Source organism: Doryrhamphus excisus, chromosome 1, assembly GCF_030265055.1.
Source record: "Doryrhamphus excisus isolate RoL2022-K1 chromosome 1, RoL_Dexc_1.0, whole genome shotgun sequence".
Lineage (NCBI taxonomy): Eukaryota > Metazoa > Chordata > Actinopteri > Syngnathiformes > Syngnathidae > Doryrhamphus > Doryrhamphus excisus.
This window is the reverse complement of record NC_080466.1, coordinates 34,691,271-34,716,430: the sequence shown is the minus strand read 5'-3', so window position 1 is coordinate 34,716,430 and position 25,160 is coordinate 34,691,271. Positions and strand designations below refer to the sequence as shown.

The window sequence follows — 25,160 nt, the reverse complement described above, 5'->3', positions numbered from 1 at the left end:
GAGGCAAATATCATTTCCAGCAGCTCCGCTAATATAGACGCATTAAGCGTTCATTAGGGTCCACTCAGATGCAGCGCCCGATCGCAACTGGTTAAGTCTGATATGTTAGGATGAGATGAGTGTCAAACAGCTTATTGACCTGGACTCCCGCTGTTGGGGAAAATGAAAAACACCACTCAGAAACTCATTTTCTGTCCCTCGCTTAATGTATGTTGTGTTGTCAGTACATCAGTGGAGCTACAATGGAATCCAGTACCTGGCAGCAACCTGCAAAGAGTGCAGTCTGCTGCCTGAATGAGCTGCTTCAGAAATGAGGAAACAACAGGAAAGTAAAAATCGTAATAGATTTCCCAGGGGGACAATTAAAGATCTGTTTGTCCCTCCAGTAGCTTTTAAGGTTCTGTATTAACACAAAGTGAGCTGGTAACCTAAAAGCTTTCTGCAGCCCCGGCGAGCTGCTCAGCATTCTGCCTGTGGAACCTAAGCCCACGTGTCTTCACGCATCACTTCCTTTGGAAGCTTGGATTGTGGGTGGTTTGTTGGTCTGTAGCTGGATGCCTGTGTAGTCAGTCATACTTTAATTTTCTTTTCCTTTTTTTTTTTTAGCCAGACAACAAGGTCAAAGACATGGCACAGTCTGCCTGTCTCCACAGGGAACAGAGGACAACACAGTTTAGGAGATATTCTGTTTATATGGGCGGCAGTGACTCAGGACGGGGAGTAGGTTGTCTAGGGTTCGAATCCCGGGGTCTCCATCCCTTTTATCTTTGGGCAAGACACTTCACCCTCTTTACCTCCAGTGTTAGACTGCACACTTGTGTATAAATGTCAATGAATTCCGTATTTTCTGGACTATAAGTCGCTCCGGAGTATAAGTCGCACAAGGCGCAATATGCATAATTAGGGAGAAAAAAACAAACATAAGTCGCACTGGAGTATAAGTCGCAAACTACTTGACCAAAACAGACATTACGTCCTCTTGGAAGGCAAGTTGTAACAATAAAAGAATAGAGAACAGGCTGAATAGGTGTAAGATATGCTAACTTATTCAGCTAACAAAAAATAAACATGAACAGAAAAGGTGTCCAACCATAAACACTTTTTTCATTTATAAGTCACTCTGGAGTATAAGTCGCAGGAACAGCCAACCTATAAAAAAAGTGTGACTTATAGTCCAGAAAATACGGTACTTGGTGCTGGCCGAAGAGGTAGGACACTATGAAATCTGCTTTATTTTTTTTTCCAATTTATTTTGTTCTAATGAAATTTTCACTTATTGTTACCAGCATGTAGTGTGTGCTTTTAAGTGAATAAAATATCAGTTAATTAATGCACACATTCTTAGATTTATTGATGCAATACAGCAATGGACAATTTTGCTCGGTAGTGTAGGAATTGATGTAGCTTTGCTACAGTGGTCGCCGTGACCACCCGACTGGCCATCCAGACATTTTGGGTGTCAACTTAATAAATAATAATAATAATAAAGTGTTGTTACCGGATTTTCCAGACTATAAGTCACACTTTTTTTTCACAGCTGGCTACTCCTGCGACTTGAAAAAATGAAAAAATTGAAAAAAAAAGAAATGAAAAAAAATATAATTTCACAGACAGCCACAAGAGGGCACTATAGACTTTCATACCGATATCTCCTACTCCTTAGCAATTCAATATTTAAACAGTAGACGTTAGCTTACAAAGACAACTGAGAACAACAGAACACAAATGCCTCCCAAAAGATAATCATATTCTGCAGACAACAAGTTCCAAGTAGTGAAATTTGCAACTGAAAACAGTAATCAAGCAGCAGAGAGAAAGCTTGGAGTAAGTGATAAACTTGTTTGGGACTAGCATAAAGCGGAGGCTACTCTTACAGCCATGAAACAAAACTGTACTTAAAAGTGTTTAGTTACATAAACACTGGACACCTTTTCTGGTTCTTTATTTGTTGTGTAGCTGAATAACCATTGTGTTAGCATATCTTACAACTATGCAGCCTCTATTCTTTTATTGTTAGAACTTGCCTTCCAAGAGGACGTAATGTCTGTTTTGGTCAAGTAGTTTGTAAAATAAATTATCCACAAAAAATGCAACTACGCCATTTGGACTCCAGAAAATACAGTATATGGTGAGATGACTTGACAGACAGTCGACAGACAAATAAAGTCATGTCAAGGTTATTTATACAGCCCTTAATGACAAAAGAAAGAGATGAGCTATACCGAATAAGTGTGCTTTCTGTAGAACTGGCTTCTGTTCTTTCTGTTCATGCTGCACTCCCACAACGAGCTGGGTGCATGAATAAATGTGTTTCTCATCACGTCGTCATTGTGCATTGCAAAAAATGCTCCTGATATTAAAGCGGTAAAAGTCAACCAGTCTGAGTCACACACACACAGCCACACAGGTATGCTAAACTAGCTTCCATTCAGGTTCCGCCAACTTTTGCAACATGTTTAATTCTAGAGGGGGTGGTTTGTAATGAGATTCTGCCATGATTGAGCCGTTCAGTGGGGAACTACTACCCCAACACCAACATTTCCTCTCGTCAGCATTTTCTTCTTCTTGTGTTACTTTCCACGAGAGGCAACGTTTAACATTAAAGTCTCTTTCTATAGGCCAATTCCGTGATTTCATTTAGCATGGAAGTCATAGGGCATTAGGTCATTTTGTTGCGGATAAGAGACTTTCAGTTGTCATATGCACAGTTGAATCAAGGTGTTTCCAACTTGGATTTGAGCATTGCAAAAGTCAAGGATTGTTGCGCATTTTCTGGAAGATTGTTCCAGAGACCAATGCCCGAGCTTCTCAGAGCTGGAGATGGTTTATGTGGCTCCAATATGTATTTGACGCAAGACTTGTCCACAAGCAAGGCTGTTTAAAGTCTGTTCTCTGAGTGACAGGAAGCCAGTGCAGATACCTGACTACTGCATTCATATCGTCTTAGTCTAGTATTTCCTGGTTCTAGTCAGGACCCAAGCTGCAGCATTGTGGCAAATGTTCTGCAGCTGTTTTACAGCTCATTTAGTGATCCCTGTGAGAAGGCCGTTACACTAGTCGAGCCTGCTGAGGACAAAGCCATCAATTAGTCTCTCTAAATCTGGCTTCGATACAACCTTTGATTTTGGCAATGTTTTAGGTGTAGGTGGTTAAAGCTGCTGTTGTTACTGATTTAATGTGGCTGTTCAAGTTCAGATCTGAGTCCACCTTGTTCACTAATCCAACGATGAGGTTTTAGAGATAATCTCAAGGTGACTGATAACACATTGCCTTTGTTTCTGTGGGCCAAAGACAATTATTTCAGTTTTGTCTGAGTTTATCTGATGAAAGTTGTTATGCATTCACACACTGATCTGTTTGATGCAGTGGCAAAGTCAATTTGCAGCCAGCCTAAAGGAAGCACGTATAGATTGAACAATAGGGCTCACAGGATTGACCCCTGTGGAACACCACAGATCATAGCCATTTTGTCTTGAGACACAGTCACCAATTCCAGCAAATACTTCCTGTCCTCCACCCAGTCTTCTTAACTCTGTAATAAGATCACATGGTCAACTTTGTCAAAGGCAGCGCTCAGGTCTAGCAGAAGTAAAAGTGAGACTTTGCATGCATCTGTGGTCAGACCGATATCATTTGTCACCTTGATCAGAGCTGTCTTGGTGCTGTGGAGGGGCGTAAAGCCTGATTGGAAAGTTTCCAAACACATTGTTCGAGAGAAGAAGGTCAGTAAACTATTGGCGTACGACCTTTTCTCCTTTTTGGGTATATTGAATTTTTTCATTTTTTTTATACTTGCTTTTTTTATATTTACATATATACGCAACCCTTGATTAAGAGGTTGGACAAGAGCCCTTAGTTCCTTCATCCCAATTCTTCTTCATAGCAAGACATTTTGGACAATTGATTGGGAACACTGTGAAAAAAGTGTAACAATCGCGCCCTCCTATAGAGGTAACAAGGCTACAACGCAAACAAGAAGGTCGCGGGGGGAGTGGATATCAGCTGTAAGAAAAAAAGGAAACACTGTCGAAAATGCTTGGTTGCCACTACCACGGCAGTTTAATCCACTCCAAAACAAACCCCGCATCATAATCCCCTCCCAACCTAACTAACTAACTAACTAAACCTCCCACCCGCCAACAAAGACAACCATGAACCACAAAATGAATCCCGAAAGTTTACCCCCCACCCCGAAAGTGTCCCAAAGTTCCCCCGAAGAGTCAGTGCTTGTCCTCAAGACAGAGGTGAAAGCCGCAGTTCCACTCACGGACGCGCATCCACCTGTCAGTCCAATCCCTGGGTCCGGAACCTTGCCCAAAGTCCACTACCTCTGCTGATGGACTTCTGCGGCCATTACAAAAGGCCGCTTTCTGTTCTCAGTGGACAAAGCAAGGCCCATAAAGGCCTGCTTGGATGAATTTGGTGTGGAGGCAAAGCACGACAATAACGATGTACCGATGGCCCGGGGCAAGTTAAAACAAAATTCGGTCAAGTAAATCCAATCAGTGATATTCCCGTGGGGCAAGTGCACTTCGGCATGCCATACTGCCAAGAGTTTTTTTTTTAAGCGGTTCTTGTTGGGTGTTAAAACATGGACTGCGTAATTCCGGTGGTAATTTGCAAAGCAATCCTTGCAAATCTTGAAATGGACCAATCAGAATCGTTTATTTAGACCGCGGTCCGTAGTCCCGTTCTTGTTGGCGATCAACCAATCAGCGATGGTTTGACGAGGAAAACATCTATCATGGCGTCCCTGCCAACATGGTCTAATTCTTCAACAACACGTGAAGGAAAACAGCAGACAAGAAGTTGCAGTCTTCCTCGACGCATATATTCCACCGGTCTTAATCTTACCTTTTCTACTCGAGAGCCCCAGGCGGCCGTTAGAAAATGACATAAATTGGCTGCATCACTGAATAAGCCGCAGGGTTGAAAGTTTGGGGAAAAAAGTAGCGGCTTATAGTCCGGAATTTACGGTATTTTATTAGCGGCAGCAAATCAAATGATGGCACAGGTGAGTGAATCACATTGCTGTGACAATTTGAAGTGGTCACAATGAAACACCACCGATTAGATCCAATACCAAGTGCTGATTTTGCACAAGCTACAAAATCTAGCACTTCCATTTCTCTGTGGATTTTTCTCACCTTTTTGCTTCACAAATTATTGTTTGACCATTTAGCATTTTTTTTCTGGATGAAAAACACTTTACTAGTACACAAATGTGTCTATTCAATAATGTTTCATTGTGGTCTAGCTTCTAAAAGGCAAAGTGCCTAGAAGTCTCTTGACAATCCAGATTTCCATGCAACGTCATGATCTATGTAGGAAAACAACCACAAGAAATGATAATCATTTCATCTTTATTTGAGATTCTCATGTGATGCCACAAAAATGAGATGATATCATTATGGCAGTCTTTTCATTTTACATGGGGCAAGTTGGGGCAAGTAGTTCTCACCTTAAGGATTCCCCATCGGCAAGTCATTTTTGTTTTTAATGTAGAGCCCTGGGAGGTATTGGAACAGAGATCGGACTAAGTACAACATCGGTGGTTTCTGACTCAGTGTTTGCTGATAGCGACTTTCTTTGAAATCCACACTGGACTCATTCACACTTGCGTCATTCTATCTGTGTTATTATTATTTCCCACACCTGCCAACCTGTCCACATTTTATGCTTGCATGCGTATTTTGGTGCAATTCGCTGGTTTCACTTGTGAATTCAGTCTCTGAAAGGTGGATTATGCTCCTGTGTCGATGCATCGGCGAATGGTACACTCTTTTTTTTTTTTTTAAATAAATTAAATAAGTGGCACTCGCTGTTTGTTTGGCAGGTCTGTATTTCCCCGCACAAGGGAGTGAAACATCTGCTCGTGACTATGCACAATAGCTAGATTTAACTAAATACATGCCTGACTGGCACAATTTGGGTATTGGTAATGGTAATGGTTTAATTTCATTTGAACATGCATCAGATTACAATTGAGTGCATCCCATAATCAGTTCCCAGTTCCACATGTCCAAAAGGAGTAGGAAGAAGCAAAGCTTATTAAATCCTACCCCTCCATCTGGTACTTTTACAATCACTAACTGTTACATTTGTTCACTTCCTGCTTTCCATAATACAGTTTAAGGTTTTTTATTTATTTATTTATGTATTTTATTTATTTAATCATGCACCTTGTACCGAAGTAGGAGGTGATATGAGCATCCAATGCCATAATGGGTACCATAGTAAGTGTCAATATAGTGATATATATAGCACATCATGACTGGTTCAAGACTCTTCATCCTTGTATTTAGCAAACATCAACTGCTTGTATTGTTTCTTGAATTGGCTCATCGTTGTGCATTGTTTGAGGTCCTTACTCAATCCATTCCATAGTTTGATTCCGCATACTGAAATGCTATGGCTAGCATAACGTAGTCCTAGCATAGAAGTGTTTCAAATGTACTTCTTCCCTGAGATCATATTTCTCCTCTCTTGTAGAGAAGTATCGGATGACATTTTTAGCTAATTGGTTATTTTTAGCCTTATGCATTATTTTAGCTGTTTGAAGATGAACTATATCAGCAAGTTGAAGTATTTGTGATTTTAGAAATAAGGAGTTAGTATGTTCGCTGTAGGTGGCATTATGAATTATCCTTACTGACCTTTTTTGCAGTACATTTAGTACATCGAGTGAAGATTGCTTTTATAGTTATTAGCCCATATTTCCACACAATAAGTAAGATATGGTAGAACCAGAGAGCAATAAAGAGTGTGGAGTGATTTCTGATTGAGAACAAATTTTGCTTTGTTCAATATTGAAATATTTCTGGCCACCTTATGTTGTATATTTGTAATATGAGGTTTCCAGCTCATATTTTCATCTATTGTGATCCCCAGATTTGACTAAGAGATGGTGTGTCATGATGTTAGTGGGATTTTTCACATCTGAAATCATCACACATCAGTAATTCTTTTTCTTAAACATCCATGCGGTGTTTTTCTTCATTCACAGATGAAGAAGGACTCTGTGGTGTCCTGCGTCCTCGACACCGAGGCAGTGGCTTGGGACCGTGAGAAGAAGCAGATTCAGCCCTTCCAGGTGCTCACCACTCGCAAGAGGAAGGTACGAGCGTGTGCGCCGAGCAAGATGCTGCGATAAAAGTGGAATAAATGATCCAGGTGTTAGAAGTAGTCTTGGAAGGGAAAAGATGAGCAACAAGAAGGAGGAGATGGATAATAAGCCAGACGCGCCTCGAATAAATGGTGAAGATGAGAAGGTGGCGAGGAGGGGACGTGGCGTGTCCGAGATTGCAAATGTCAGGGAGGTGTTTTTTCACTTTTGATCAGAATAATGACGTCTTACCGCCACACAGATCACATCACAGCCACTGTCCTCTCGTTACCTTGTGGTGACAGCGCCGCAAATGAAGAAAGAGCAGAAAGGATGATGCGCGCTGAAATGGAGAACATGAAGATTACTGTGGTTGTGTTTCTCAGGGCTTTGTGTTTATTTGTAATGATAGTTTTATGCACAAACGTGTCCTGGCGAGAAGGTCATTCCTTGACGCGAGAGTGACCAATAACAACACTATACATGCTACATAGTGCCGACTGTTCCGGATTCTGCAGAAGACCCCTGGAAATTGCTCTTTTCTACTGTCATCATGACTGACGCTAATTGGGGTTGCATCTCCTGGACTGCTAACGCCAAATGTTGGCATCTATGATACATAACATGCAGGACTGTGTTCAATGGCATCGAGGCTGCGGATGATACTTCACGATGTATTCAAGTAGCTTTCCACTTGGCTTTTCCATGTCGGGGGTCTGAAATTGTCTGACTTGCACAGATTTGTGCTGCATTATTTAATGAGGAAGAGCGAGAGAGACATTTTTAAGGGTTGAAATGGGAGCTTTTTTTTTGTACAGAACAGCCTCTACATGCGCTCTGCCACATTTGAGTCTTTTTTTTTTTTTGTAACGTAATTGTCATCTTGTGGGAGGATTAGTGGAAGATATAGACATGGTTTAATTAATGGAGATTATACTGGAATAAGGTGACAGGAAGGCATACACTCACACAAAATGCACATTAATGAACTGAAGCCCCAAGGTTGATTGCGGCGGTTTGTGAATAAGATGGCGCTATTTGCTACTTTTTTTTATTTTTTTTTTATACTTTATTTTTATGTTTTTCTAAACAAAACGTCAACAGCAATACAAACACACTCAAAAACAAAAAGGGGGCACTGGACATACACAGCACACAATTTGGTTATCCCACATTCCCTGTCATGGTTATTTGCTACTTTTTATCAAGAGACAAACCATAGTGTTTTCTTCCTTGCAGGACGTGGATGCAGCCGAGATTACAGTCCAAGTGTGCGTGTACGCCTTTGACCTCCTCTATCTCAACGGCGAGGTACGTCCTGGGTCCTGGGGGAGAAGTTAGACTCGCATGTGTGTTTGTCTGTGTATGTTTTGTGAGCCTGTCGTCCTGCCATGGTGGTGCTCTTGTCCCTGAATGCAAATGCTGACGCCGCTGGGGGCTGTAAGGAGGTAATGATGCTCATGCTAATTGTAATTCCAGGAAAGTGAGCAATGTGTGTGTGTGTAAGAGAGAGAAAAGTAGCTTGCCCGACGATTGTGGAAAAAAAGCACACATTTCCCTCCATAGAAGAGACAACTGCAAAACAGTTTTTCTCCAGTTGAACTCAGCCAAATGCAAATCAGCACTATTGTGTTTTTTCTCCCAAGTGGACCGAAACGAATTAGCTAATTAAAACACTGACTGTTAATTTGTGCCATTACTTTGCTGCTCGTCAGCTAAGAGAGCAATAACTTGTCTGCCACTACATTATTTAGTAATTTTGTTGTTTTTTTGCCACCGCCACTTTCACTCTATCACATTTGAACAAAAAATATATATATTACTAATCCTATTGTTAGTATACAAATATCCAATACATGAATTTTAAGCACGTTCAATGAACTAGGGCTGCAGCTATTGAATATTTTTGTAATTGAGTATTCGTTCGATTAATCAAGTAATTGGATAAAACATATTTTTACTTGGTTAAAGAACAATTATTAATACACAAGAGAAAGACATTTCACTTAAAGGGGACCTATTATGCTCATTTCCGGCCCGCTGTATTGAGTTGTGGACTCCTATAGAGCAGTTAAGCTTTTGAGATCTTCCAGAATCTGTACCTATTCCAGTTGTATTTCCTTGAATTTCCAAAACGGTCTGTTTTAATTTATTCTACTCAAGGCCCGACTCTGGGCACGCCCACTTCGCTGTGATTGGTCAGTCACTGGCTGTCCTGGCAAGGAAGTCACTGGCTGGATGGCGCTGGTGACTTCTCACAAGGCTCGCTGTGAAGTCACAGTGAGCCGGTGTTCGAAAAAACTCCCTGAAACCGAGCGTTCAGAGCCATTCCAAACGTCTTATTTGTTCTACTATATTATTCTATACATTTTTTCAGGGTTCAAGTTACAATTAAGACACTACTACCTACCTACTGTGTGCATTAGGCTCACTACTTGATATTATCCATCAGCCAAGCGAGTGAGACATATACACTGCTCACAAACACTAAAATAACATACAATAATAAAGTAACAGATAAATAATAGATCTGAATAGGCCTGTCATGATACCAAATTTTGCTGGTCGATAATTGTGCTATTAATTATCAACGTATTATCTAAAAGAAAAGATCCTTGTCTCACGTCGTCATTGTGTCACCTCACATTTGAGCCACCAGATGGTGCTCAAATGTAGTGTACCTGAGTGAGGCATACTATATGAGCCAGCTCACACACCGATCCAGGTCGGGGTGTCAAAACAACGCAATCGGTAGATAAAACCAACAATGCACTACAAACGTATAATGCAGAATATTAACCAACTACTGTGTGTATGTGAGCTCTAACCATGTGCTTTCCAGCCATTTACAAAAAAAAACAGCAAAGCATGCTAGGAAACGGAAAGTACTACCAGCGACTCTGTTACCAGAAAAAAATGACCCAAAAACACTTTAATAAAACATACACAGTTATGTAGTGTATTGTTAAACTATTGTAAAGGGTTTGTTTGTTTAATATTTACTCTGCCGATCAAAATTTGGCTTAACTGTCGCATTTGTGCCTTCATTCATATTCGCATCTGCTTGCTAATGCTAACACTCTGGGTAGCCCCGCCTCCACAAAGTCGAGAGTCGAAAGGATGCTCACTCTTTTGTGATCATTTAATACAGAGCCAATGTGCACAGACATATGAGGAGTGAACCCTCTTGTCGGAGGGGCGTACACTTATGTCAATTTATCGAGGGCTCATAATTACCTGCTTTTTTTAATTGTCTGATAAATTGATACATCCGTTATTGTGACAAGCCCTGTTTGGAAAGAATGAAAAAAATCTTATTAAATACTTTGTTCTTTACATAGTCAAATGTGTGGACAACAAAATCACACAAATTATCAATGGAAACCAAAATTATTATCGTTATTTTTGGGGGTGCCTTGACATCCACCGGTTGTCTATTCCATTTGCACAACAGCATGTGAAATTGATTGTCAATCTGTGTTGCTTCCTAAGTGCATAGTTTAATTACACAAAAGTGTGATTGACATTGTGATTGATTGTGTTCACTTCAATTTCCGGAGCAGTATCCTTTCTGTATTCCTTTCCAGCTACTGCTTAGTGAAAATAAAAGCACTCTTTATTTGCTTTTATTTAACCTACAAATGTCAGATCATTTTGCCTGACCCTGTATTTTCCATTCATTCATTCATTTTTTACCGCTTTTCCTCACGAGGGTCGCGGGGGTGCTGGAGCCTATCCCAGCTGTCTTCGGGCGTGAGGCGGGGTACACCCTGGACTGGTGGCCAGCCAATCACAGGACACATATAGACAAACAACCATTCACACTCACATTCATACCTATGGACAATTTGGAGTTGCCAATTAACCTAGCATGTTTTTGGAATGTGGGAGGAAACCGGAATACCCGGAGAAAACCACACAGAGATGGCCGTGGGTGGAATTGAACCCTAGTCTCCTACCTGTGAGGTCTGCGAGCTAACCACTAGACCGCCGTGCCGCCCCTGTATTTTCCAATTTAACAATTTTTGCAGATGAAGAATAATAATTTTATAGTACAGAGAAAGAAACGTAATGTTAGTAAGGTACGTTAACGTTAAGCTAATTGATTTTATGTTTTATGTTTACCTCGTCTCCGGTCCTTCTCTCCATTCTGGGTGTTTTTGAACGAGACACTGCAACATCAAAGACGTGCTGTTGTGGTACACAAGTGCCACTTTGCAGTGGTTGCACGTCACGGTGTTCATCCTGATGTTAAGACTGAAATGCTTCCACACTTGTGACATCTTCCGTCTTTTTTTTGTTGTTTTCCTTCTCTTCCGTTGTCATTTTCCCCTCGGCTCTTGCATCTTTCCGCTCATTCAACACTTCTTTCAACACTTCCTTCTTCCTCTGCGTGGGTGACATGAGCGCGTTATGATTGCTTGAACCAAAAAAAAATAAAATCCTTGAATATTTTTTGTAATCAAGGTGCTAAAATTATTTGAATAAAAGTTGCAGCCCTAAAATGAACTAAGACAAAAAAAAAGAAAAATATATGTAATATTTTACACTGGTCACAAGGTATGTTATTGTAATGACCTGTTGAATTCTGATGTTCCTGATTGCATCGTGCTGATTGTGTTATTGATGGATAAGGAGGAGGCTGCGAGGAGGAAACAAGTGTATGTGGTGTCAAAGATGTCAGTAAAACTTTGTGTGACTGAGGATTAGGGATCGACCGATATGGCTTTTTTCCAGCCGATGCCGATACCGATTTTTTCCCATCACCCTTAGCCGATGGCTGATTTTGCTAGGGCCGATATTTGTGGCTGATACTGCTTTTGCTCCCTCAATTTATATGAAAAAAGGACAATGATAACAAATATTCCAGGTCTCAAGTTTAAACAAATATTTATTGAAATGTAAACATTGAACACAGTAGGATTCAGCTTTCTTAAACATACATTTAAACAACATAATGTGTTGCTGGGTCCTCCGACAACACATAGCTGCCCGGCAGATGCCTGTGTGTAAATGATGCGGCGGAAAAATATATCGGCGAACCCACACGCGTATCGACCGATACCGATTCAAGTAAAGAACGCAAATATCGGCCGGCTGATGTATCGGTCGATCCTTACTGAGCATGCTACTTATAGGTTATGACATGGTTTGTCTGGTATCAGGCCAGCGTGCCAGTATTAGCCCTCGACGACACTTGGGGGCATGATACTGGGCCTGATACCAGACAAACCATGTGATGGTTTGTGATCTAATTATCACATACTATTTAATCATGAGCTTATTATCATGTACTATTTAATCAAAAGACCATTTTGTTTCCAGAAAATGTTCAGTTTATTACATGTATTATATCTAAACCGTGTAAACACAATAATTGCAAAAATATTTCAACAATAATATTTGATCAACAGTCTTATCTTATCAATGTCTGACAATTAAAGTTCCATTAATCAAGTTTGGGTTTTTTGGTGACTGGATAAGCACTAGGCACTAAGCACTCGTGTGCTGTTCTCTGATTGGTTGTTTCACGGGCACGATACCAGAGCAGCGCGCTCTGAGTGGACAGCTACGGGGGCTGATACTGGACATGGTTAAACTCTATATTTTATCAGTATCACTGCCCTGGGCTTTGACACAGTATCATTTCGGCCGTTTCCCGTATCATTCATGGCCACTTTCTAGGGTACAGGGCCAATTAATACTGTAGTATGTGATAATTTAGCTTATATAATACTGTAGTATGACTGTAGTATGACCTTCGGTCTTGGGCTGATACTGACACTTGGGGGCATGATACCTGGCCTGCTACCAGACAAACCATGTGATAACCTATAATTAGCAACAGCAAGAAGTTCAAGAAGCAAAAAAAGAAACAACAATGAACTTTTCTTATGCTAACAATGCAACAATGAAAGTATTCAATTTCCTAATATTGGAATTGGGCTCCCCCTATAAAATATTTGGGCCCTGGCTTTTATATAATTCCACAAATTAGTAACTGCATCCAGCAACTTTATCTAGCTCTGCGTGTGCTTTAAAATGCTACTGTGGGTGTCAAAGCCATTCCTGTTGAACTTGTCATAATGGTCTCCGCAATCAAATCATCATTATTTGTAATGTTAGCTGAGCAGTTTGCACCTTAACTCGATTACAACACTGGTTCTGCTGCCTTGCTGTGTTGTGGTATATACTGGGTTTCCCTTTCTCATACTCTCCAAATTAAAATGGTAGATAATGACTTTTAGAAACCTCTCTGCAATTATCGCTCGCTTGCAATTAATACCCCGTCTTTTGTACTTTGGGTAAATAAACACTCACTGGTGTGTAATTATAAGTATTTATGGCATGCTAACGCACACCTGTGGCTGCATTGCTAATAGCTCACACATTTAATGATTCAATTATTTGTTTATTTTTACGTGTACACGGGTGGCCTTCTGTCTTCATCATTGTTAGGCGATACGGTATTTGGGAGTCTCATAGTTTCAGTTTTCTAACGAGCTTGAAACTGCAAGTGGGCGGCTGGAAATGTAGCGATGTGCGTGTTTTTTAATGTGGGTGGTTCAAGTGTGTCCAAAAAGCGTTTTGTGACTATTGTGCACGTCTCGAAGTATATACGTGTGTGTGTGTGTATGTGTGTATTTGATTTTCTTTCATTCTTGGCAGTGCAAGGCTATACAGTAAGCGAAGCGGCCAGATATGCCATTTGTATAACTTTGTATATTTGTTTTTTATTTTTGTGTGTGTTTATGCGTGCACAGTCGCTGGTGCGGCAGCCGTTGTGTCGACGGCGTACTCTGCTGAGAGAGAGCTTCACCGAGGTGGAGGGAGAGTTTTTGTTTGCCCGATCCATCGACTCCGACAACACAGATGCCATTGCTGAGTTCTTGGAGCAGTCTGTCCGAGGTGTGTGTGTGTGTGTGTGTGTGCAATTGGTGTGTGACTTTCTTACTTTCCTGACATCTCTTTGAGCCTTGAACTCGTTCAGTTGTGTTTCATCTGTGGCTGTATGCCTGCTGCACGCACGTGTGTGTGTATGTGTGTGTGCAGTTGTTGTGGACTTGCATCACTTCCTGCTGTGTCTTTCTCCAGCCTACACCCGTGTTTGTGTGTCATTGTGCAGCATAAATACAAAGCATACGCTTCTAATATCACCTCGACGTTATTTCTGCCTATAAGACAAAACACACGCATGAGTGCCTCTCAATGACGACAAACTGTACGTGTGTAGACTCTTGTGAAGGCCTGATGGTGAAGACGCTGGAGAAGGACGCCACCTATGAAATCGCCAAGCGCTCTCATAACTGGCTGAAGGTGAGTGCGGCGTCCTCAAACCACCCCGACTGTTAACGGTCTAGAACCCGACTCACTTTATTGGAGCTGTTCTATCCATCAAAATTAAAGCAGGTGAGCTTCATGCAGAGCTGGAATAAAAAGGGTGCCGTATTAAAAGATTCAACCCATCCTTTAAAACAGTGATTTTCAACCACCGTGCCGCGGCACACTAGTGTACCTTGAGAAACCGTCAGGTGTGCCGTGAGGAATTATGCAATATCACTTTTTATAGTTAACATTGATTAAATCATTTGCAAATATTATGTCAATAGCCATGAATATATGGACCCGAATATTCCAATTGCATTTGGTTTATTTGCTCAAACGGAAAGAATTGAACAGGGATGGAATATTCCTTTCCCCAATCCGATTCAGGTATCTTGCACCCGCTCAAACGGAAATTTGTCAGGGTGTGTTCTTCTTCATGGTGTTTTTCTTCTTTTGTTGTTTATTGGCGGTTGGAAAGCAGCTTTCGTATGCATTAGCACCATCTGTGGAACAGAATCTAAACACTTCTATACTTTATTCACAAGTCCAGTTTTATTAAAAAAGAAAATATATATCTATATAAAACATGTCCTGAGTTTAATTATAAAATATTTAGCAAGATTGAATTTGATCTTTTCCTGTTTAAATTTATCCCGGGTGTGTTCTTTCAGCGCATGCTCAGATATGACGTAACACGCAGATCCAGACGTTCTTCACTTTTAAAAATGGAGGCCAACAATCGGCATTGGACTGAGCAAAGTTTGTTTTTGATTCAAACTAAATTTCAAGACTGGACAGATGAAAAACTGGCAATACGGAATTATTCCAACAAGTGAAAGAATAACTTGGGGAAGTCGGTATCACGTGATGTTGATGTTTACGTTTTACTGCGCATGCCCTATTGACTATTCTGTTAGATTTTCACGGCGCATGTAGACAAGAGATTGAAATATTTATTTCTATGGATACCATTGTTTCCCGAAAGGTCATTGGGAAAGAGAAAAAGTGGTGATGTAAAAACGTGGCTACTGTGGAGTGTCTGTGGTGTAAAGACTGGCAGAGCAATGTAATATTGGTCCGTGTGGCAACACCTACCTTGTTCCTCCCATAGACTTATTGATGCACGTGTGAGGTCGTGGTGACATTTTGTAACATTTTTGGTTAGTGGCGTGCCACAAGATTTCTCCAATGTAAAAAAAAAAATGTGCCGTGGCTCAAAAAAGGTTGAAAATCACTCCTTTAAAAAGTCTCAAATGCAGACTAAACTTCCCCTGTATGATGAGTACTATAGTATTTATATTGACGATTAATTGAGGTTCGGGTCTCCAAATCAAGCCTTCAATCTCTCAGATGACCCATAGACCGAGTATAGTTGGGCAGGGTGCTGACATTGCATACAAATAGCTTAAATACAAGACAATCTCTCCTCGGTAACTGCTCGCAAATTGCACAATTTCCTCCAGTCCAGCAGAATTCCAAACAGTACTTGAAAACCTCTCTGATGACCGTAATAGAACCCTGGCTTTTATCCAAGCTTCCCTTCAGGGTGTCAGCTCATCGTAATTCACTCTTTGAACACTTTCATGCACTTTTTGTCTTCGGAATGTTTGATTAAATGAGTTTTTTCTAGCATTTTTCAGACTGCAGAGCCCTCAAGGTACCTTGGTTGACCAAAAGTGTATACTATGATTATTTCACTGTTTTGATTTATCGGACAGTTTTAAGGCTCATAGTACAAAACTTGGCCAGGATTTATTTATTTTTTTAATAATTGTGCTCATTAATCTGTAAACTAGGGATGCTCCGATTAGGGTTTTATGCTGCCGATACTGATACGTATCATCCACGCTCACTCGTCACGGTCCGATCGAGCTGTGCGCGCTCATTGGACAGCTGAACTGGGGAAGTGACGAGTGGTTGCAGAGGGAATCACGCGTCATCCGTAGCCTGACGCAGCACCGCACATGAACGAAAGTCCCTTTTGAGACATTTTTGGTAATGGTTGAATTTTATTTGAACATACATGGAGTTAGAATGGAATAATACATAATTCAATTCAGTTCAAGAAGCAAAGCTTATGAAATCCTAATTATTACAATATGTTTATTACATTTATTCACTTCCTATATTCAAGATGTGATTTTGAAATTTTTTCAATACATAAAGAAGTGTAAGGTAATGTACCCATATAGTGATGTAATGGTACATTTTCACACCTATAATAAATTATGATCAGAATTAGAACCATAAAAATGGAGATATATAATAACAAAAAAAAACATAACATGACACATTCAATACTCGTATTTTTCAAACATCAACTGCTTGTTTTGTTTCTTGAATTCGCTCATCCACTTTCCTTACTCAATTTTATTCCACATACTGAAATGCTGTGGGTTTTTAACGTTGTTTTCGTATATAAGTGTCTCAAGTTCCTAATTTTGGGATTAGGATGGTCATGACTGATTGTATCCAAGGCTTTTGTCATTAAGACACATATAGTTTTTCAAAGCTGGCTCCATATTTATAACCGAGTGCTTCAACCCGAGCTGCAAGTGCTAGCTAGTAGATCCCGCAAGGAGATCCTCTTCCTTTCTCTTTTGACTTTGGCATTGTTGTGGTTGCTAAGCAACACCTTATGTCAACTCCTTCCATCAAATAGCCTGTTAGCTTGGCTTAATAACTGTCTTTGGTGGTTAATATTCATTGTTATAGCGAGTGTAGTCTCTCACTAGTTGTTGTTACAGCTCGGGATATCTCTTCAAGCAGATTCCAAGATTTGATAAGAATCGGGCTAGAAGTCCTAGAGTCCTTCCCTGTAAACAGGAAGCGACGATTAAAATCTTTTTTCTTTTGCTGGTAGGGAATCTGGACTCCAACCACTTGACTGATGCTTTGTTAGGAATTGCAAACAAATGTAGCTTTCCCTTACACCTGAAGAAACACTTCCTGGGAGTCATTGCTAACAACGTGAACCCAGAAGCGGAGCTTGGAGAAGGACAGAGAGCGTATCTGGCCTCCAGCACACGCCCATATAAGGAAACCCATTTGTGACATCACAAACCTCCAGTTTGACAACACCCTTTGAAAGCCAGCGTTTTGAGCCATCTCAAACTTTTTTACGGGCTCACTTCCAAATGGGCAGACCTCATTATCTGAAACTTTGGTTTGGTTTAACACGAGGATACTACATTCTAATTACATTTATAGGTCCTCTATAAGTCATTCCATATTACTTTTAAAAATAAATGATTCACTAAATAAGTAAACAGGCAAAGATTTGCCGTGTGTGGTAGCCTCACACGCCCTTGACTCAGGTAATACGATATTTATATTTTTTAATTAAAAAAATTGTTTTTGATTAATTGGATAATGGATTAATCATAGATTCACTGATTAATTACTCCATCTGTAATGATAAACATTATGTTAGTAAACACTATGGCATTTAGAAATGTCACATCTGTAGAAACCTTGACCCTCATTTTTGGATAATGTTTTTTTTCCTGTTTAAAAAAAACAGGGGTTCTACTTACAAACACAGAATAAAACTAAACATATGAAAAAGTAAAAAAAAATGGTAATGCCTGGAGTTGTAGGAAAAAAATATATTTTTCTTCCGTCTTTTATGAGCGGAGCCATTTTGAGTAAGTATAACGTAATTTTAACCTGAAGGGTTAAGAACAAGAAGTCCAAATTAACACCAACATTCTGCTGTAACAGCTGAAGAAGGACTACCTGGAAGGTGTGGGCGACACAGTGGACTTGTGTGTGATTGGTGCCTACCTGGGAAAAGGCAAGAGAACAGGGACATACGGAGGCTTCCTGCTGGCCTGCTATGATGAAGACAATGAGGAGTTTCAGACCGTCTGCAAGGTGCGTACGTCATAACTTGCACGTTTGTTTCAGTTTGCGCCCATTGTAATGTGAACTATAGATGGAAATGCACTCGAATTAGTGACTTAACTTTTAGATGCACGAGTGACTGGACCCTACACTCTTCCATAAGTGGGTCAAAAATGACCCATATTACAATCAATGCGTTTTTATGCCAATTTTGCCATTTTGGTTAGGAATAATCACTTGTATGATATTTAGTATTATATTTAGGACCACGCAAGAATGATTTCATCTTAGAAACATCTTCATTTTTCACTTTTTTACATCTTTGAAAAAGAAAATGACCCCGTACAACAATAGAAAATGTGAGGATCTATTGTGTGTTGCATAACGGTAAGTTAAAAATGTCAATGGCATGATATCAAAAATATGTTTTTTGAGGAATACCTGGAATATGAAATGATAACATTTTTTCATTACAAAGATAGTTCAAGAAAACAACCTGACCATGTCATTTTTGACCCACTTATGGAAGGTTGGGGTAGTAAAACAAAAATTTCTTAAAATGTATAAAAGGTAAGTTAAAAATGTGAATGGCATATCAAAAATATGTTTTTGAGGAATATCTGGAATATGAAATGATAACAATTTTTCATTACAAAGATATTTCAAGAAAACAACCTGACCGGGTCATTTTTGACCCACTTATGGAAGGTTGGGGTAGTAACACAAAAACAAAAATTTCTTAAAATGTATAAAAGGTAAGTTAAAAATGTGAATGGCATGATATCAAAAATGTTTTTTTGAGGAATACCTGGAATATGAAATGATAACAATTTTTCATTACAAAGATATTTCAAGAAAACAACCTGACTGGGTCATTTTTGACCCACTTATGGAAGGTTGGGGTAGTAACACAAAAACAAAAATTTCTTAAAATGTATAAAAGTTAAGGTAAAAATGTGAATGACATGATAGCAAAAACATGTTTTTTGAGGAATACCTGGAATATGAAAAGATAAAAAATTTTAATTACGAAGATATTTCAAGAAAACAACCTGACTGGGTCATTTTTGACCCACTTATGCATCTAAGGGTTAAGAAAGGTACCAAAAGTGGGGGACAGCAAATACTGATTTGCTCACTTCGCCCGCCTTTGTATTGAGATGTGGACTCCTATAGAAATAACTCACACAGAAAGCTTTCTAGAGCTTCCAGAATCTGCACCTATTCCAGCTGTATTTCCTTGGATTTCCAAAGTGGTCTATTTTAATTTTATTACCCGGGCACGCCTTTATAAGGAAGTCACCGGCTGGATGGAGAGTTAGAAAAAAGCTTTCTAGAGCTTTCAGAATCTGCACCTATTCCAGCTGTATTTCCTTGGATTTCCAAAGTGGTCTATTTTAATTTTATTACCCGGGAACGCCCATATAAGGAAATCACCGGCTGGATGGAGAGTTAGAAAAAGTTTTCTGAAACCTAGCATTCAGAGCCATCCAAAATGTCCGTCAGGTCTCACTTTCAAATGCAAAAATCTCATTATCTGAAACTTTGGCGTCTTTTAACACGATAAAATAACATTCTAACTACATTTATAGGTCAGAAAAGTGGGGAAAAAACAATAATAATAAATCATACCCATCCCTTTTTGATGCTGCAATCACATTAAGTCAAGCTAATAAACCCCATCTTTTGTGCATGCACCCCTTTGGGCCACTGGTGTATTATAGTTATATTTCTCTGTTTGTGGCAATTGTGCACCAGCTGCAGGGCGTCTCTGTGCGCGTGTTTGGACGGGTGTGTTACTTAAGGTTTGTGCGTGAGTCTTTTGAGCCGTCACTTTCCCCTCTAAACCTGGTGTATGTTAGCTGTAACATTGGCAATGTGTGTAAACAAGTCCCGGTGCGACTCCACCATGCAGTGTAAGTTCTCTCCTGTCTCCATCCTCCAAAAATCTTTAATCCCTACTTTTTCCCGCTGTAACTTTTATGTCTTTATCCATGAAAAAGCGATTTGTGAGTGCAGCGCTGCCAGCAAAACTCACACAAGAACACATACACATACACATACACACACACACACATGCAATGCACACTGATACCTGCGTGAATGGAACAGGCAAGCTGGTGATAGCGGACTAAAAAGACCATTTGTTGACGTTGGTATCAATATTTCAGACCAGCTGCTGAGAGGGAGTTTTTACACACACTCATCTTACAACAGCTGTCTGATCTCATTGTCTCTCCTCCAGATCGGCACCGGCTTCAAGGATGAAGATTTGGAGCAACACTACAAGTTTTTAAAGGTAGAGCAGTGCTGTTTTCACTATTTCTTTCCAACAGAGCCACAGCTTGGATCAACACAGGCCGTTTCATTTTGGGGCTGAATGTTGTTGATTGTATTTCCACCGGGCCCCCACCGCCCACTGATGGGCGAGCTCTGATTGGGTTCATTCATGATGTGGTAAACATCACCTTGTTTTAGTCTTCCCGTTGGTTAAAATAGTTGAGTAAAATCGAGTTTAGTGAGTCAATGCTTATTAAAGTCCAACGGCTTTTAACAAAGCTCCGCACACGGTACATTTGAAATCCACTCTGAATCAACGGAAAGCAACCTAGCGTAGCTTAAAGAAACAACCCAAAAAAAAAACACCTACATTTGTGTTTAAAGAGTTTAAGTAACAACAGCGAGTGAAATAAATGGGCCTTACTGCACACGGTGACACTTCAAAGTGTCTTCAAGTTATTTACGGTGCAAAGTACAGCACAATCACACTGATTGAAAAGCCAGCGTTTTTTTTTTTTTCCCTCACCTACCCGGCTCAATTCATTCCCGCTGTTGTGCTTCGTAATCAAGCGCCCCTTGTGAGCATGATGGATGGTGGATTAAGGAGGCTGATGGGATCCAGGCTGCCAGATGATTGGCTGCGTTCTCACATCAGCGCCAGTCCGACAGTGTGTGTAATGTGGAAACGTGTGGCTAGTGTGTACGTATTGCCGCCCGGCACTGTAACTTTACTGTGGAACATTGATAGCAATGTTATTGTTTAATGACTTTTTCTTTGTCAGGATTAAATTATACTTCAGTTTCATATTGTATATTGTGATTCTGATATTTATTCATTCATTCATTTTCTACCACTTATCCTCACAAGGGTCGCAGGGGGTGCTGGAGCCTATCCCAGCTGTCTTTGGGCGAGAGGCGGGGTACGCCCTGGACTGGTCGCAAGCCAATCACAGGGCATATATAGACATAACATGTAACATATAATATGTAACATGACATACTGTATCTGTTACGGGTCCCAGGATATGGCACCACAATAACAAAATACAGCAATCTGTGAGGACAGATATGGATGGACATATCCATATTGAAACTTCATTCATTTCAAGAACTACAATATGTATACAATATACAATATACAATAATTGGTCGCGAGTGTGTGCAGGAGCTCAATAACTACCTTCAACGAACCTGCCTGTGAGACTAGGCTGAGGGCCATCTAAACCCAAAATGGCCGCGACACGGTAATAACGTCTAAACTGCGTCTGGCCGGACGCTACTAAAGAGCTATTAAAGCTAGATATTTATTCATTCATTTTCTACCGCTTATCCTCACAAGGGTCGCAGGGGGTGCTGGAGTCTATCCCAGCTGTCTTTTGGCGAGAGGCGGGGTACGCCCTGGACTGGTGGCCAGCCAATCACAGGGCACATATAGACAAACAACCATTCACACTCACATTCATACCTATGGACAATTTGGAGTTTATTTAATCTATTTGTTTAAAACTCTTGACAGTCCAACTCTAATGTCAATACTGCATTGTTATACCATATATTATCATTACGTAAATGAAAAATTACCATACCTATGGACAATTTAGAGTCGCCAATTAACCTAGCATGTTTTTGGAACGTGGGAGGAAACCGGAGTACCCGGAGAAAACCCACGCATGCACGGGGAGAACATGCAAACTCCGAACAAAGATGGCCGAGGGTGGACTACATCCTGGCAAGACTCCCATTTATCAAATTGCTAACACTTTCAACACTTTCAACTTTCAACACACACCCATGCCGGGTTTTTTTTTTTGTTTTTTTTTTTAATCAGTCACACTCAATAAAAATGCACAGTGACTCAGCAACCCGTAGGATGCTTTGTTTGAACACATGATGATACACTGCAGGGTAAACTGATTAGTTTAGTAATGGTAATGGTAATGGTTTAATTTCATTTGAACATGCATCAGATTACAATTGAGTGCATCCCATAATCAGTTCACAGTTCCACATGTCCAAAAGGAGTAGGAAGAAGCAAACCTTATTAAATCCTACCCCTCCATCTGGTACTTTTACAATCACTAACTGTTACATTTGTTCACTTCCTGCTTTCCATAATACAGTTTAAGTTGTTTTTTTTTTTTTTTTTTAATAATGCACCTCGTACCGAAGTACATACAATGACATAATGGGTACCCTAGTAACTGTCAATATAGTGATATATATATAGCACATAGCACGTTTGTTACATGCATATACCAAAACTGAGGCAGTGTATAAAAAAACAAGACAAAATGTTGGTGTAAACTGGGGCGTACAAAATTCACATTTCTCTGTTCCAACTAGGAACACATCCTGCCCAAACCGCGTGCCTATTATCGCTTTGACCAATCAGCTGAGCCCGACGTGTGGCTGGATGCCGTACAGGTGTGGGAGGTGAAGTGCGCTGACCTGTCGCTGTCTCCCGTCTACAAGGCCGCCATGGGAATGGTCAGTTTAGAGTTTAACTTTGTGTGGCTGAAACATCCATCATACTGGATCATGAAGGTTTTTGAGTCCATCGCCGTGTCTTTTCCACTCGTTTGTTCTTCAGGTGGATCCAGAGAAGGGCATCTCTCTCAGGTTTCCCCGTTTCCTTCACATCAGAGACGATAAGAAACCTGAGGATGCCACGACCGGAGCACAGGTGAGTGTCCTCATCCAGCGTGATTAAAGTTGTTTAGTTGCTGCGTAGCGGTCACATCCCAAGATGGGACCTGTTAAGTTTTTTACATTTCAAGGGTGAATGCAACTACAAGGACATTCCCCGCCGCTTTACGGCTGGCCCTGCAACAGGGCTGTATAACATCCAGCTTTAGTGTTACTTCTGCCTAATAAACCGGGGTAGCCGGCGCCAAAGCAGCTACATTCTAATGCATAGATCACACAATAAATGAAAAGTGCTTGCGTGTCTCCTCCGGGTCACCGGGTGGAGCTGCTACAGGTCACACTAGTTTCAGTGGTATGACGTGAGATGGTCTCATTTTTAAAAAAAAGATTAAAGACACACTTTTTTAATCAGGCTTTTAACTAATATTTTTAAACTTTTCTTATGTTTTTATCTTTTTAGTCCTATTTTATGCTCTTAGTCTTCAGCTTTTAACTTCAGTGTTTTGTTTTTATCTTTTTAGTCCTATTTTATGCTCTTAGTCTTCAGCTTTTAACTCCAGTGTTTCCTCAGGGGGGTCCTCCACACTAGGGGCTGTGTCGGGTCTGCTGAGGGGGGTGCCATCCTTGGGTCCCTTCGACCCGGCCGGCTGGGGGTTCCTCCCTTTAATGTGGGGGTTCGCCCGTCTGTCGGAGCCGGGGGGGCCCGGGTGCTGGTCCCCCGATGGCACGGCCTGCGGCTCCTCCCAGTGTGGACGGCCCCAAAGGTGGCGTTTCCTTGATCCTCAGTGCCATGCCATGTCTCCCTACTGTGTGTGATTGTGTGGGTCTAGTATGGAGGGTGGGAAGGAGGGGTTTTCTTTTGTTTCTTTGCTTTTTCCTTTTAATTGTGGTAATTGTTTTAATTCTGTAAAGCACTTTGTGTTGCATGTCATTGCAGGAAAAGTGCTATACAAATAAAGTTGATTTTATTTAGCTGAGGTCAAAGGGCAAATGCATTCAAGACGACGTCAAAATGTGAATTGATGATCTTTCAATCAAACCATTTCTTTTTAACTTTTCAGACATCTACGCATTCTCACTTTCAGCAGTTTTCTCACACATTTTTCAAATTCTGAGTATATCGTTCATTGTCAGCTCAATCAGCCTATTGATTTTGGCGTGAATGTAATTCAAGGAGCTAAAGGTAGCCAAGTTGAAAGGTCAAATTAATATCCTATTTCTTCTCCTCTTCTTTTTCTACTTCCTCCTGTCGGGGTTTCGCTGCAGATAGCGGATCTGTACAAGAAGCAACAGCAGATCCAGAACCAGGGGGACAAAGCGGACCCCGAGGACTTCTACTGACCCATCCACCATTAAAAGAAATCATTGCAATCATCCTGAATGTAAATATCTTTATTTTTGTTGACTTGAATAAAAATAAAGGCTCCTGCCACATTTTAAAACATCTTGACAATCTGCGTGGTTCATGAGGCAGGACTCCCATGGTGCTGGTTGGTGGTCACTTCATTAGGTACAGGTGCACAACCTGTGGGGGGGTCACCTTTTGGATGTATTCATGGTTAACCCCGTGTCTAGAGACTTGTCCATAGGACTCCAGATGTGCAGTGTGTGATGAGCAACGAAGCACACCGCTTCCTTCCTGTTCGGATGTGAATGTTTTCCAAAAACTGCAAGGAGAAGACGTGGTGAGAACACACTACTGAATGTTCACATGTAAAAATATTGTCTATTTGATGCTCCATACTGTGGAGGTGCTCATTGTTTCCTCATGCTAATTATTTTACAGCTCGCCAGCTTGATGTTGGCAGCAAGCTACTGTGTGTGTGTGTGTGTGTGTGTGTGTTTGGGCATGTGGGCCAGAGAAGGACACCACTGTCTCTGAAATTCCTCAATTCTGATTGGTCCGTTCTCCCTTCTGCCAAGTAAGTGTCTCATTGCATCTTCATCTTTTACACAT

General features: G+C 40.7%; 1 protein-coding gene across 1 annotated transcript in view; it reads left to right on the top strand.

The window, feature by feature from the left end:
- Window positions 1-24,645, top strand: part of lig1 (ligase I, DNA, ATP-dependent) — a 57,980-nt gene extending 33,335 nt beyond the window's left edge. Inside the window, exons 19-27 of the mRNA XM_058086570.1 lie at window positions 7,007-7,117; window positions 8,345-8,416; window positions 13,870-14,014; window positions 14,340-14,422; window positions 18,155-18,307; window positions 20,523-20,576; window positions 22,901-23,044; window positions 23,148-23,240; window positions 24,470-24,645. Of these exons, the coding sequence (XP_057942553.1) occupies window positions 7,007-7,117; window positions 8,345-8,416; window positions 13,870-14,014; window positions 14,340-14,422; window positions 18,155-18,307; window positions 20,523-20,576; window positions 22,901-23,044; window positions 23,148-23,240; window positions 24,470-24,544 (930 nt within the window). The 3' untranslated portion in view covers window positions 24,545-24,645. The remainder of the gene's footprint in view (window positions 1-7,006; window positions 7,118-8,344; window positions 8,417-13,869; window positions 14,015-14,339; window positions 14,423-18,154; window positions 18,308-20,522; window positions 20,577-22,900; window positions 23,045-23,147; window positions 23,241-24,469) is intronic.
- The last annotated feature ends 515 nt before the right edge of the window (window positions 24,646-25,160 follow it).